Below are 15,799 nucleotides of genomic sequence, written 5' to 3' on the forward strand. Positions count from 1 at the left end.
ATGTCTGGAGGGGATAGCCCTTGTCACGAAGTACCCACCTGTGACCTATTGGCCTGATTGGAATAAAGGAAGCAGAGGACTGTTGCAGGATGAACGAATTTTGACTGCTGCTGGGAAATTGGGTACAAACCTGTATGATGCTTTGCCCCGAGGTCGCAAACAAACAGCACATTCAGGGAGTGGCATTCCTTTCTCTTGAGAAAAATGCCAGGCTAATGATGGGGAGCAAGGCAACGTGAGTGCAATCTATAGCATCTTGGGCTCTGGGGAAGCCTGCAATGCAGGCCAAGCCTAGTGCTCTCTCGTCCTGCATCAACTCTGTATATGGGGAACGTGATTTATGTGTTCCTCCTAATCCAGCACCAGCACAAAGTATTTACCACATGTCAGAATTCACTTGTAGAATGCAGAAAATAGCCAAAAAAGGCTTAGAAGTTAACTGGTGGCCTAAGCGGACAAACCAATAACTAACCTGTATGAGAGGGTGAGCCCTCTAATAGCACTAGCGAAGGGTCCTTCATGCCTGTTTGCGCCTCGAGTTTCTGAGCGAGTTTATCACACGGCGAGTCAGGTGTTGGGTCAGACCAATATCACAAAAGGGTTCTACAGCCTCTGAGTCAGAAGGTCGTTGGTTCAACGACCACTCCAGAGACTTGAGCACATCATCCAGGCTGACACTTGCTGCATTGTCGCAGGGGCTGTCTTTCGGTTGAAACGTTAAACCAAGGACCTGTCTTCCCTCTCAGGTAGTCGTAAAAGATCCCATTGCTCTATTTGAAGAAGAGCAGGGGAGTTCTCCCAGATGTCCTGGCCAATATTTATCCCTCAACCAACATCACTAAAAACAGAATATCTGGTCATTATCACCTTGCTGTTTGTGGAATCTTGCTGTGCGCAAATTGGCCGCCGCGTTTCCTACATTTACAACAGTGACTACACTTCAAAAGTACTTCATCGGCTGTAAAATGGTATGAAACAAACTGAAAGGCGCTATATAAATGCAGGTTTTTCTTTCTTTAATGATGTTTTTGACTGCTTTTGGTGCGTGCTGAGGACGATTACTTCCGTTGACACCTGATGTGTGAAGGGGCGGAGGGGGGGGTGACCTTGAAACGGCCACATGTTCCAGGGGGGCCTTCAATGCACAGAGTACATCCTTCAGGGAGGCACACATGCTAGCCGTGGAATCCTCCAGCAGCCCAAACAGATGCTGCACATGGTAGGAGACTGTCTGAACATAGGTACGATGCTCTGTAAGTATCACCGATTAAATACAGGACTCTTGAGATTGAGATTGAGGTCCACAGACACTGCAGTCAAGGCTGATGGTTCCTGACTCCCCCCCCCCCCCGATCAAGAACATCAATCTTCTCAACTTTCACACACTTTTCCTCCTGACCATTCGTGCTGTGCATCACACAATGTTACTTCCTGATACACACTGCCTGCAGGCCCCTGGGTACATATTTTTGGGTCGACGCTTGATAGGCAGAGGGTGCGTTACAGTATGGGATATGCAGTGCTGGCAGGGAGTAAAACAGAGGGTCCTAGCTGCTTCTTCTTCATCCTCTACTGCATCTTGGAGCTCTGATTCATCTCGAAGAGAAGAGGAAAGGAGATTAGAACGGTGTTAGAACTGGAGAGTGATCTCCTCACTTTCAGAAGAGGTAGGAACTTGAGGCTGCAGACAGGTTATCTTTGCCTGGACCTTTGCAGCAACAGATGGAAGAGCAACAGAATGTGATGACAAACCTTTAGCTAGTACCAGCTCCCCATTTTTCCATCTCCAACTCCTTCCTCAGAGGTTCAAAGGCTTCATACTAATAGGGGCTCTGTGGCTGATGTTCGCTGGACTTGTGGCCTTTCTCTACCTCACATTATATGCTGTATTCTCCTGAGAGGAGTGTACAGGTTGTATAAAAGGCATGATTGTGTCCACATATGCAATGTTACTCATGAGCAGGAAGGCACAGCATGTAAGGATTGATGCTGCTTGCAAACTTCCAAATCACAGATCACAATTTGGGGTGTTGCAGGTAAGGTTGTGAAGAGAAGTGCCATTTGTAGGAGCAGGATAGGGGCGCCAAGCTGGCAGTGAACTTGGGCAAGTACTGATGCTTCTTAGCTAGGCCAAAAGTACTATGATTAATCAGTGACGTAACAACACACATGGTCGTACAAAGGTTTCTTTGAAGCTGCATGTAACTCCTGTTACCTTGTCCATTCTTGTTAGGTTGTTGAAGTTTAAGGTACACTCCAGACAGAATCCAGGCAGAACAGAACTCATGGACCTTGGAACCTAAGGTCTCTATAGCATCAGGTATCACATATCCATAGTTGTACTTTGGACCTGTGCTAAGGGGGTTCTGCTGCAGGCAACTTTGGAGATTGCATGCACTCCAGGATGAATTGCAGTTTTGTGAAGCAATCAAACACTATGGCACAGGGAGTGGACCACGCCACATCAGCGGTTACATGTCACAGGGAGTGGACCACGCCACATCAGCGGTTACATGTCACAGGGAGTGGACCACGCCACATCAGCGGTTATATGTCACAGGGTGCTTTGCACACTATCAACGAACTCTTTTGTACGTAGGTCAGGGATGGCACCAGTGCTGGAACTCAGCAGCTCAGAGTGGCCTGGACTTGGACCTCCGGCCAACTCCTTCCTGCTACTTTACTTGTTCCTCCTCACTTATGCTTTTTGTTTTACCCAGTACTCAGTGCTCTAACTCTAACAGTAACTCTAATGCAGACTCCCCAGAGTGGATATTCCTGGGCTGTTGTTTGCTGTAGGTGCAGTGCATGCTGCTGTGTAATGTGAGGTGAAAGGTCCTGCTTCTACAGGCTCTGCAACTTGCTATTCGTCAGACATACATAGAGAGAGGCATTAGAAACAAGAAGTAAATGCGGTCAGCAACACATCCCCTGTAAGATGCCACTTGCCAATACATGCCATGCTACATTGTTCTGGTGCATATTAAGTTTCCTATTGACAGAATGTCTAACTGGCATATTCACAGAGGGAAGGAAAAGCTGCAATTATGGATGGAGGTGCAGGGTGGTCACCTGCATGACCCTCCCCCATGGTCTCAGTGGACTGCAGGCCATAATCTGCAGGGTCATTTCCTCCAGGTGGTTTCAGTGCTCCAGGTTGGGGGGCCATTACCAGTTGCTCACCTCTCCCTTCTGTTGTGAGCTTCCTTTTCCTTCAATCACAAAGAAATAAATGAAGTGGTGGACATTTAATGCCAATGCTTGCTGTTGGCCATGCTGCATTCCAAAACAAAAGTGCAAGGACATGCAGTGGGGATTGGTTAAGAGTCTTTTTTGGCCCTGCTTTTTCTGATCATTTTGTACCATCATTGAAAGGTTTGCTTGGAATTTGGAAGGTGCATGAAGAATGAATATAGATTGTTTGAAAAAGGCTAAGAATTCCCACATGAGCAGCAGATGTCCCATCTGAGGATGCAGATGTGAAAGTCTGTTTTGCTGCTGTTCCAAACCGTAGCATACTGGAAACAGGTATATTCAGTGGACAATCTCCTTGGCAAACTTCTTCGATTTGCAACATTATCCCCCAGGGCAATCCACCTCTTCCATGGCTCCTGCGCTCTTCACCACCATCTCTAATACTTCAGAAAAAAACAATTTTGCAACACGTCACTCACAAAATGTGGGCGTCCCTTTAAGGAACAGCAGGAGCTCTTTTCTGCAGCTGTGCAGATATTCCCCCCCACCCCACCCCGGACAGCATCCATGGTCCAAGCGCATGTACCATTCTGCATTGGGAGCACTGTATATTATTAAATTGAGGAAACTTAGGAAAATACTGGCAGGTCTCCCACCTCTTCGTGCCCAGAACATGAAATGTTCTTGAGCGCTTCCACCTGCAATATAAGTAGAAAACCTACTCGCAATCAGGTCTCACTAGTGCTCTGTAATATTGAATCATAGAATTATACAGCACTGAAGGAGGCCATTCGGTCCATCGTGCCTGTGCCGGCTCTTTGAAGGAACTATCCAATTAGTCCCACTCCCCTGCTCTTTCCCCATAGCCCTGCAAATTTTTCCCCATCAAGTATTTATCAAATTGCCATTTGAAAGTTACTATTGAATCCACTTCCACCACCCTTTAAGGCAGTGCATTCCAGATCATAACAACTTGCTGCTTAAAAAAATTTCTCTTCCTCTTCCTCCTGGTTCTCTTGCCACCCACCAGAAGCCCAGCCCGACGCATTCCATTGAAGACGGGGGTGGGGTGGTGAGGGGGTTCAGGGAAGGATCCTGATTAGTCATGCTGGGATTTCTCCAACTGGCCACCTATTTAATTCTCCTAGATATCAGATCCAGTGTGTTGTCCCAGAGGTGGGAAGAATCAGGAAGGTCAAAGCTCACACAGGGTAGCAATATTGCAACATTGTTTTGGCTGTAAGTGACTTCAGAAGCTGCAAAATCTCTGTATTGAAAGATAGTTGCCGAATTGCGAAGACAATTTCAAAAGTGTTCTGCTTAGGGAAATAATAGATTTTCCTCTGGGGTTCCATTGTTCCTGCTCTTTGAGGTGGAGGAGGACGATGATGAGGACTCAGAGGAGGAATGGATGGAAGCCAGGACAGCGAGGTATCATGCACACAGGCAACAATGAAAAATACATCACTGAACTGACGAATACCTGCTTGCACATTACCGTGGCTGAGATTACAGAGATCCCTGTGGCTGCTTGAAATGACCTGGTACTGTAAAAGTTGAGTGTGGTAGCGACCTTCATAGTCACTGACAGAGCTATCCAAGCAGATGACCATGGCTGCATGTCTTCATGCAGTAGGCACAGCTTCCCTTTTGCTTCATTGGTGAAGGGTTATCTTCGAATACACATCTCCATACTAAGGTCATCCTTGGTTGCCTGTATTTTCTTTTAAGCAGGGGGAAATATCTTGTTGGGTGCATCCTTTCCATCATCCTCTTCATCCATGAGAATGGCATATAAGTAACACCACAGGGAATTTCATACCTGTTCCTGAGCAGCTCTTACTGTGGGAGGAGGGGGTCAAAATAATCCAATGGTCTCACACTCTCACAGGCAGCAGAAGTAAATCCAAAGCTGTCCAGGCTCAGTGTTAAAAAAAAATTGCTCCAAAAATTTGTTCAAACTCAACACAGGAATAAACTAGAGATGGACCATATGAACATGTCATTCCCATCACAGGAATCTTCTTTCAGTCATTTTTCTTTAGAATTAAAGAAAAAAACCATATTGAAAAACCTTCCTTTTACAGTTTGGTCAGGGTTAGAGAAGTATAAAAGAAACTGCTTTCCCAAATTGCTAAGTGTCTGGGAGACAATGGAGTAGATTTTCAACTTGCCGCCAGGCGTAGAATTGGTGTTACAAATCGCCTGCCCACTATAGAAACCTCCCGCTTTACATTATCATTGAAATCAATGGAAATGAAACTCAGGCAATTTCTATAATGGGTGGCCGATCTGTGACACCATTTTACGCCTTGGTAGCAAATTGAGATTCTATCCCAATGACTTTCTCAGTAACTGACATTTCTAATGTCCAGAATGAGAGTTTAAACAAAATTTTAAAAATTATATGTTTTTCAATAACATGATAAGATATGTCCATTAAATTGTTTTTTGTGGTTTTAATGCCTTCATTAAATTATTTACTTGAAGGCCTCAGTCCTTTCCAAAAGCCTGGGCTTGGACTTCATTGCTGGCAATTTCCTTGAAGGTTCCTCGTAACTTTAGCGGCAGATTGGTGGAAATCCAGATTACCTGTTTATCCACGATTTCCGCCAAAGTTACAGTGGCCAACTGGGAGAACCGCTGAGGAAATTCCCAGCAGATGTTTTTGCTCAGAGCTGTTACACTCTGAGCTAAATTTGGAGTGTGCAGTGTTCTATTTCCAAGGATACAACATTACCGTTCAGTAGTTGAACGGCTAGAATATTTTTCTTTAGCTTTTAGCAGTTTCTTCTCAGTAGTTTTTCAAAATTATTTGAAGATCAGAAAAAAAACCTCAAACTTTATTCAGGTAGGTTATGTTGGGTGTTTGTGTTTTTAAAAATTGAGAGAACGAGAGAAGACATAACACTGATTACACACCAGTTGAAGCTTTTTTGTATTCTATAAACTTCAGAAGGTAAATTAAACTGAGAGAGAAAATGCCTTTCCTCATCTTAGTTTGAGTTCAATTTGTCAAAAAAAACACAAACTGGTTGAACTTTGAAGCAAACACTCTGATTCACATTGATTATTGCCTGCATTATGTTGTCAGTTAATACAGACTTTAATTATCACTGCTTATTGCTTCTGTTATATTGACAGTTCAGTCAGCTTCATATTCTCATTGATTATCACCTGCGTTATGTTGACAGTTGGAACAACCTCTAATTGTCACCTGATTATCACCTGAGCATTATTGATCACTAGCAAATGTAAACATTCTCATTTCTAACACCTGTCAGGCGAAGAGCGAGAGAGATGGAGTGCATCTTGCTACCATCTTGATGTGTGTTCTCAGCTTTAAAAATAGTAAGAGATAAAACTAAATATATAAGTTAAAGAATAGTATATAAAAAAGTTACAGTTTAATTAAGATAAAACATTAAATAAATCAAAATAAATTTACACTTTTCACAGAATATTGGACACCAGTTATGGAATTCAATCCCAAAGCACCAGGAAGAATCCCTGAATCCCAGTTAATAAAAATGGAATTTGACTTATTTAGTCATTGCATATCAGTGGCTGTAATGTTATCCCCCACATGACATAAGCGCCTTATTGTTATAAAATAACTCACCGTGAGCAATGTCATGGGAGATATATAAATTGAAAAATCTTGCAAAGGGAGTGCTGTCAATTGGAGGATGCACCATCTTTCCCAGCCACTGGTAATGCTAGTTTGCCATTTCAGGAGCAATCTGTACAGACCTATGTATGAGCTACTCAGTGTACAGACCTAGGCATGAGCTATGTGAGACGGTCAGAAGAGAACTACCTTCAAAGTCTAAGGTTCACCAGGGAGGCAGTGACTGAATTATGCCATCTGCTGCAAGCTCATTTGTAGATAATCCCAAATACAGGGACTGCACTGCCTGTGGCAATCAAGATCACAACCGTCCTCAGTTCTATGCCTCTGGCTCTTTCCAGGTTACCTCATAGAACAACAATCAATCAACAGTGCATAGATGCATCAAGCAGGTCTCTGATGCTTTGTTCACCAGGGAAAACTCCTCCATCACTTCTTCCAGGGAAAAGCAACAGGAACATGACATGCACTGCAACGACCTTCCAGCCCCATCAACTCCAAACTAGTCAGTGATCAGCAGCACAGGATCATGCAGATCATGCCTGCTTCCCAGGCAGTCACCATTTTTTTAAGGCAATCCTCTGTGCTTGGGTTATTTGAAGAGGAAGGAAAATTTGCAAAATTGCTCCAAGGAGACAAAGACTACCATCTGCAGCCCTGGATAATGACCCCTTTGTAAGACCCATGGTCAGAAAGTGTTTGCAGATACACCATACATACCTCTACCAAGGTGATCATAGTGCGGATTTTTGCATCCTGAAACAGCTCTTCAGGTGCCTGATCAGTTTGGGAAGAGTCTTACCGTCCTGCCAAGATCAAGCATGAACTGAGATAGGAAAGTGTGTCAGCTTGAACTGAGGGACTTGGAGGAGGAAAAGAGTGTAAGCTAGAACTGGGGAGGAAGAGAAATACCATCTTAAACTGGGTGCGAGGGAGGGGAGTGCCAGGTTGATTTAAGAGGCAAGAGTGAGAAGAGTGTCAGTCTGAAATCCGAGGGCTGGAAAGAATGTCTCTTTGACAGGGTGGTGAGAAGAGAGTGCCTTTATGAGTTTCAGTGTGAGAGATTGGAAATAGAAGACTGAATTTTAAGATAAGTTTTGGGGAAGTGATGGTCAGCTGAGAATACAAATGTCACTTTGTTTTTAATGCTTTTGTAAATCTATTGACTGTGAAGTGTGCAGGGGCCACCTCCAGTTCTGGTCCGCTCCCTTTTGTTATATGCTGCCTTGCCTTGCAAGTTGCGAATTACTGCTGAGGCGTTGGAAACATCAGGAACACACACTGACACCCAGAAGCCCATTGTTTGTGTGAGTACATGATCATGCATGATAGGCTAGATTTTGTTAAAAGGATTTTTTGCTGTCAGTGTGCAAATAGTTTAATTGATAAGTTGGGGATGGAATTTGTGTCCAACCGCGGTAAGGGAATGCATGAGAAGTACTCAAAAGGATGGTAAGACAGCCTGACTGCTTTGCAGGAGACAACAGTCAATGTGTAACAGAGTGTGAGGAGCACTTTATGACATGTATATTTTGTCCATCTATCTTGTATAAGGTATTCACTAGTTGTCTTACCTTGGCTATTTCCTTCAGGACCATAAACATGTTGTGGATTTACTGCAGTGTTTCTGGGTAGTGTAGAGCAAATTGATGTGTTGCACCACTCCTTCCTGGCATTGTTGACTGCCCAGGAGTGTCAAACAGTGAAATTCTCCTTTCCCCCCACTTCTTGAAACAGGACCTCTATTGCTAAATCCATAAATCTGGGGGCTCTGCCTTATTGCGCTCCATTAACATTGTTCAAACAAGGTATGACAACTTGTCCACAGCTTGCCTCCAAAAAGGACCTCCCCTTTCAATAACTGCTGCAGCGGAGGATATCCCATCCTCAAATCAGCAAGCTCCATGTGAGTGACAGATTCCCCATCAGGATCCCACCGTGAATGAGTAATGAGACAGTAAATCGGAAATTTAACACAGAAGTGGCTGTGTGCAACTTGGGCCAGTGCAAAGCCTGCTGGCCATTATTCCTGCTGCAATCAGAAAATCACCCCTTAACCTTAGCTCCACTGACTTCCAGCGCATTATTCCCATGCATTTTATAACTTGCATTATTTTTCTTGCACCATTTGACACTTTGCATTTCACGTCTTTACTCATTTTACCTGCTTGCCAGGCTGTAGGGAAAGGGTTAATGAGACTAACTTTAAGTCTGCTAATGTTATACTGCTATTGATTTCTCTTATAATATAGTAAATGTAACCTTTAACTTTTGCTTGTTAAGTGAGGAAGCATAAGTCAATTTAGATTTAGTGACCACTGAGCTGTTGAACTAAGACCTTAAAGCAATGACCAGTTTAGACAATAAACCGAATTGCCAGTGCACACTGCAGAGAACTGTAATCAGCTGGTAGGTTTAATTCTGCAGAAGGATACATCGGTGAATACACATCCTGTTTAGAAAGCAGAAGATTGGTATAGAATGCTACAAATTTATAATTAGAAGTTTCATTTGGTAGAATAGTAACAAGAGTGAAACTATCGATAAGGTAACAAAGTAGGGGAGTTGTTAAAACTAAAGCTATTGATAAGGGACAAGGGAAGCAGCTCATTAAAATTAACCTTATATGGAGTTATATTGATAAATGCAGAAACGTGTGGATTGGAACAGATACTTAGGATTGGAAGGTCTCCAGCATATATACCAAGCTCAGAACTGTAACGCATTTGAGTCCTCCGATTCGACTCACAGGGTTTCTGTCGTAAGTACTGCTGTTAAGTATGTGTTTAATTCCGGTATAGCTAATAAATCTGTGGCATCTGACATTCAGCGTTGTGAACCCTATTGATTTGAAGAGTAAATTATAAGTAAGAACACACACCTTTACCCCTCCTCTAACAAGGCCTCTTAATTGTCTAACCCCAATGATCTCAGCTCCTTAATCAGCAGCTCGGAATCCAGCCTCTGAGCTACTGATAGTCCACTAGGCTTCTCTAGATGCCTCGGCACTGGCACTTGCTTAGTTCTGATCAGGGGTACAAATGTCCGTGTGCCAGCTCCCTTTGTTTACACTTCTAAATTAGATTCTTTTGTCCATGCGACAGAATCGTAGACCCATTTTATTATGAAGATTGCACTATGCGGATCTCTTCTCATTAATACAGTAATCGGGGCTGTATACAACCTGTGCGCAGGCACCAAGTTCTCAAAATGCTTTCAAATCACCTTGATATGTACCCTGCACATGAGGCACAGAGCAAGCCTCCATGTTTGATAATGGGGTGCGGCAGTGCTTTGTTTGCCTCTGATCATATTATCAGCTCTGTAAGAAAGAAAGGAAAGAACTTGCATTTATATAGCACTTTTCATGACCTCAGGACGACCCAAAGCACTTTACAGCCAATGAAGCACTTTTGAAGTGTAGTCCCTATTGCAATGTAGGAAACACGGCTGCCAATTTTTGCTCGGCAAGGTCCCACAAACAGCAGTGAGATAAATGACCAGATAATCTGTTTTAGTGATGTTGGTTGAGGGATAACATTTTCCAGGACTCCAGAGAAAACTTCCCTCCCCTTCTTCAAAATATTGTCATGGGATCTTTTACGTCCACCTACGAGGGCAGACAGGGACTTGGTTTAACGTCTCATCCGAAAGACAGCACCTCCAACAGTGCAGCGCTCCCTCAGTACTGCCCTGGAGTGTCAGCCTAGATTGTGTCCTCAAGCCTCTGGGTGGGACTTGAAACCAAAAATTTCTGACTCAGAGGCAAGAGTGCTACCAACTGAGCCATGGCTGACAAGTACTGTAAGACCATAAGACTGTAAGAGATAGGAGCAGGAGTTTGGCCCTTTGAGCCTGCGCTGCCATTTAATGAGATCATGGATGATCTGATTTTTACCTTTCTTGCCTTTCCCCATATCCTTTGACTCCCTAGCTGATCAAAAATTTGTCGAACTCAGCCTTGAATGTATTCAATGACTCAGCCTCCACAGCTTTTTGGGGTAAAGAATTCCAAAGATTCACCACCCTCTGGGAGGAGAAATTCCTCCTCATTTCCGTCTTAAACAGGTGACCCCTTATTCCCTAGTTTTAGATTCCCCCATGAGGGGTAACATCCTCTCAACATTTACCCGATTGAGTCCCCTCAGAATCGTATATGTTTCAATAAGATCTCCTCTCATTATTCTAAACTCCAATGAGTATAGACCCAACCTGTTCAATCTTTCCTCATAAGACAACCCTTCCATACCCGGAATCAACCTAGTGAACCTTCTCTGAACTGCCTCCAATGCAAGTATATCCTTCCTTAAATAAGGGCACCAGAACTGTACGCAGTACTCCAGGTGTGGTCTCACCAGCACCCTGTACAGTTGTAGCATGACTTCCCTGCTTTTATACTCCATCCCCCTAGAAATAAAGGCCAATATTCCGTTTGCCTTCCAGATTACCTGCTGCACCTGTATGTTGACTTTTTGTGTTTCATGTACGAGGACACCCAGATCCCTCTGTGCCGCAGCATTTTGTAGTATTTCTCCATTCAAATAATATTTTGCTTTTTTTTTCCAAAGTGGATGATTTTACATTTTCCCACATTATATTCCATCTGCCAAATTTTTGCCCATTCCCTTAACCTGTCAATATCCCTTTTACAGACACTTTGTGTCCTCCTCGCAACTTGCTTTTCCACCTATCTTTGTATCATCAGCAAATTTGGCCACAGTACACTCTGTTCCTTCATCCAAGTCATTGATATATATTGTAAATAGTTGAGGCCCCAGCACTGATCCCTGCACCACCTGACTAGTTACAGATTGCCATTTTGAAAATGACCCTTTTATCCCAACTCTTTGTTTTCTGTTAGTTAGCCAATCCTCTATCCATGCCAGTATATGACCCCCAACACCATGAGCTCTTACCTTGTGCAGTAACCTTTAATGTGGCACCTTATCGAATGCCTTTTGGAAATCCAAATATACTGCATCCGTTGGTTCCCCTTTATCCACCCTGCCTGTTACTTCCTCAAAGAACTCTAATAAATTTGTCAGACCACGATTTCCCCTTCATAAACCATGTTGACTCTCCTTGATTTATTATGAGTCTCCAAATGTCCTGCTACTGCTTCCTTAATAATGGATTCTAGCATTTTCCTAATAACAGATGTTAGGCTAACTGGTCTATAGTTACCTGCTTTCAGCCTCGCTCCCTTCTTGAATAGGGGTGTTAATTTTGTGGTTTTCCAATCCGCTGGGACCTTTCCTAGGTACCTGAATGCATATTTATTATATCACTGTGCAAAATGGAATGTAGGCCACGCATGGTTTGTTTAATGGAAGTTCCTCTGTTTCCAATGCCACCTAACAAATCCTTGCCCTAAAGGTGAGGAAAAGCAGGTACGGTTGCAGTGTGACCTTGTCTTGTGCTTATGTTCTCCAGTGATTTTGTATTCTGAAAGATGTACCTCCATCTGTGTCTTCTGCTCTGTATGCCCCTGCCTCACACACTGGTAGGGGGCACTGGTTGGGGTGGAGATTAACCTCGTCTCCTGCGAACCTCCGCTTTGTGAATCTCCTAGAGTAAGGTTAACGCCATGTTCTGCACAGTAAGCTATCAGAAGTAGCACATAGCAACTTAATGGAGTCAAGGGCCTCATTTCTGCTTAACTAAGCTGATTAAACTTATCAGCTAATTTATTATCAGCAATAATTTACCATATATCGAAGCAACACACAGATTTTACAGTTCTGCAGTTACTGTGTGTGGGCAGCAATATAGTTACCATAAAAACCTTTGTATCTACAGACAGGGCAATTCTAAATAACAAACATATATATTGTAACTGGTAAGTTCTGATCTCAGCCTTTGATTCTGGCACCAGAGATTACATCAGTGAATTATGACCTTGTTCATCATGGATCTTTATTTGCCTTAAGCTTACCTTTCACCAAATATATGCAATATTGGCTCAAGTCTGATAAATTAACATGTTACTTCCAAATGACAATTTATGCCACCTCAGAGACAGGGATGTTTTCATGTTTTGACTTTGCATTGCAAGCACTTTGTTGTTACAAGTTGCACAAACTAAGCATCGCCCAGTCTCAACAAGATCATATGATGCTGACAAACTAATTCACATTTCACAAAACACAAACAACTGCAAAGTGCATTAGCAATGTCTAGATTAGTTCAAAAAATCTGGCCGGTCTATTAATGGTAACACTTGTTTAAAGTCAACATTTGCTCAGGCACCAATTCATTCTCCACACATTAATTAACGGCTGCCTTATTATAGCAATTTTGATTGACTATGTTGCCTCCTATGTAGAATACTTAACCCAAGCAGCTGATCCATTGTTATCTTAAAGTCCTTGGGGATGCACATAAAGTGTGTGTGTGTGTGGTGTGTGTGTGTAAGCAAAGAAAAGTGGAGTTCAGGACAGAGGAACTGAAATATTTGTAGTAAAGATCATGAATACCTAAAATTAAGATGTGGAGATGCCGGTGATGGACTGGGGTTGACAAATGTAAGGAATCTTACAACACCAGGTTATAGTCCAACAATTTTATTTTAAAATCACAAGCTTTCGGAGATTATCCCCTTCGTCACCTGACGAAGGGGATAATCTCCGAAAGCTTGTGATTTTAAAATAAAATTGTTGGACTATAACCTGGTGTTGTAAGATTCCTTACCTAAAATTAAGGGTTAAGCTCGCCTTTGACCTTTGACCTTTGCTAACCAAAGGGTTATTTACATTAATTATTTTTGGGCAGGGGGGTTCACAAGACAGAGTGAAAGCCAAATTAATATAAATAAATGTAACTAGTGCCAAATAATTAAATATTACGAATCTGGTCTTTCCTTTTATATAACAACAGGTATGTTTGGGACAGTCACAATGATTTCTTTGTGTTTGGAAGCAAACCGTACATTAATATAAGGCAGCAGAAAATTAACACTAGCTCTGTACATTAATATTAACTTATATTTTCAGCAGCTTTGAAGATTTTGCTTAGGCCTGCTTTCCTTGGATACTTCTTCATTTGACATTTGAGCCTATGCTGTTCAGTAACTCTAGTTCCTTGCTTACTTGCAGAACAGTCTTCTGTCTACACAGCGTGAGATATAAAATACCTTTACAAATGTATTGTGGCCCTAAGCAATAAAAATCAGGTAGCTCTGGACACCTTAGTATTACTGTTTACATATGGGAGAAGGATCCTCTTACAAAAATGATCTGTCATAATGCAGGCTACGGATTTCAAAGTTACCCTTTGGAAAAGACGCAGTGCTGAATCTTCGGAAAGTGATATATATGTGGTCTTATGTTCATTCTCTAATCCACTAGTGCTATTTACCATCAATGATTAGCTTATTAATCAGTTTAATGACAATGCTGAAATGTATTATCAAGGCTGATAAACTTGATAATACAGTAGCAAACGGGCTTGAGTAGAAAAGAATCAAACGTGCTGTTTTAATGAGTGCTTCCTGATGTATCTGTTAATCTACTTGTGTAAGACTAATTGGGTGTTTTTGCCACTATTCCCTAGGCAGAATTACATAGGAAAGAGTATCAATGGCTGAAGACAACTCTTGAAGCGTGCCATGTCCAGGTAAACATTTTTTTGCTGTGTAATTCTGTGACGGGCACCAATATTTTTGTAATAACAACAGAAAATGCTGGAAATGCACAGTTGATCAGTCCATAACAGTAAATCAAAAAGACAGGTTATGATGGTGTGTACCCTTCATCAGAACACCATATATTGTATTTTCTTCTCTTTCGTATGTAATTGTAAGTCACTCCTGTATGTAAGATTGGGAATAGATATACGGTCTTAGGGACCCCCTGCTCTGCTACTCACCTCCCAGGTCTGAAAGATTCAAGTCAACCCCAATTGGTTACGGTGGCATGTACTTTATTACGAAGAACAGTTTAATACACTCAGTACTTAAGCAGCAGTTTACAGGATGGAAACTGGAGATATATTACCTGCTTCCACTCTGGGTAGAGTTCGCGCCTTGGCTTCTCGCCTCTTGCGGTCCTCACGGCCCCACCCTTTTGGATCCCGTGGATCCTGCCTTCTGCAGACTTCTTTCCTTCTTCCGCCACGGGCATTGGGCTCCTGCCAGCACGCCAACCTTAACAAACCTAGTCTGCCGTTCCTGAGGGATCCTTTACGCTGAACCTTTGTTTGAGCTGTGTTTTTTACACTGTTTAGCAGGAAGTGCTGTGGTGAGCTGACTAAACATCCCCAGCACAGGTAGCGAGGCCAGACGTAGTCCATCAGCTTGCTAAAAGGGGTCCTGACTGGTCCATAACCTGACCTGACATCAGCAAATTGCTGAGACAATGCAAGACATTTACCCTCATCAAGAGGAGATGGCTAGTGATGCTAACGACATGGGACGATGGCAAGGTACTTACACTCATAACTATAGATGGGCTCTTATCTCTCTGGGAGAAGGCCGTTCCCAGTCATCTCAAACAGAGGATGAGCTGTGGGTTTAGAATATACATCTCCCCTGCTAATCACCTTAATATACTGAGTGCCTGTGGCTATCCCCAGTAAAAGTCCCTGATACAGGCTTATAATTTGTACAATATGTGTGGTTACATACTAGATTTATTTCATAATACATCCATTGCCCAAAAACAATTCTTTGCTATCTGTTACATTAGTAGCACACACCTACATAATCTAACAGTAATTGTAAATCATTACTGCATGTAGTTGTAAGTCACTCCTATGTGTAGTTGCATGTCACTCCTGTGTGTAGTTGCATGTCACTCCTGTGTGTAGTTGTATGTCACTCCTGTAAGTAGTTGTAAGTCACTCCTGTGTGTAGTTGTAAGTCACTCATGCGTGTAGTTCTATGTCACTCATGTATGTAATTGAATGTCACTCATGTATGTAGTTAGAAACTACTTCTGCATGCAATTGGATGTTACTCCAGTGTGCAGTTGTAAG

The 15,799-nt window shown here is 42.6% G+C and overlaps 1 protein-coding gene across 3 annotated transcripts in view; it reads left to right on the plus strand.

The window, feature by feature from the left end:
• Nucleotides 1–15,799, plus strand: part of LOC137309691 (uncharacterized) — a 414,121-nt gene that overhangs the window by 274,948 nt on the left and 123,374 nt on the right. For all 3 annotated transcript variants that reach the window (XM_067977758.1, XM_067977759.1, XM_067977760.1), the window contains exon 9: nt 14,378–14,440. In XM_067977758.1, the coding sequence (XP_067833859.1) occupies nt 14,378–14,440 (63 nt within the window). The remainder of the gene's footprint in view (nt 1–14,377; nt 14,441–15,799) is intronic.

Source organism: Heptranchias perlo, unplaced genomic scaffold (genome assembly GCF_035084215.1).
Source record: "Heptranchias perlo isolate sHepPer1 unplaced genomic scaffold, sHepPer1.hap1 HAP1_SCAFFOLD_177, whole genome shotgun sequence".
NCBI classification, from domain to species: Eukaryota; Metazoa; Chordata; class Chondrichthyes; order Hexanchiformes; family Hexanchidae; genus Heptranchias; species Heptranchias perlo.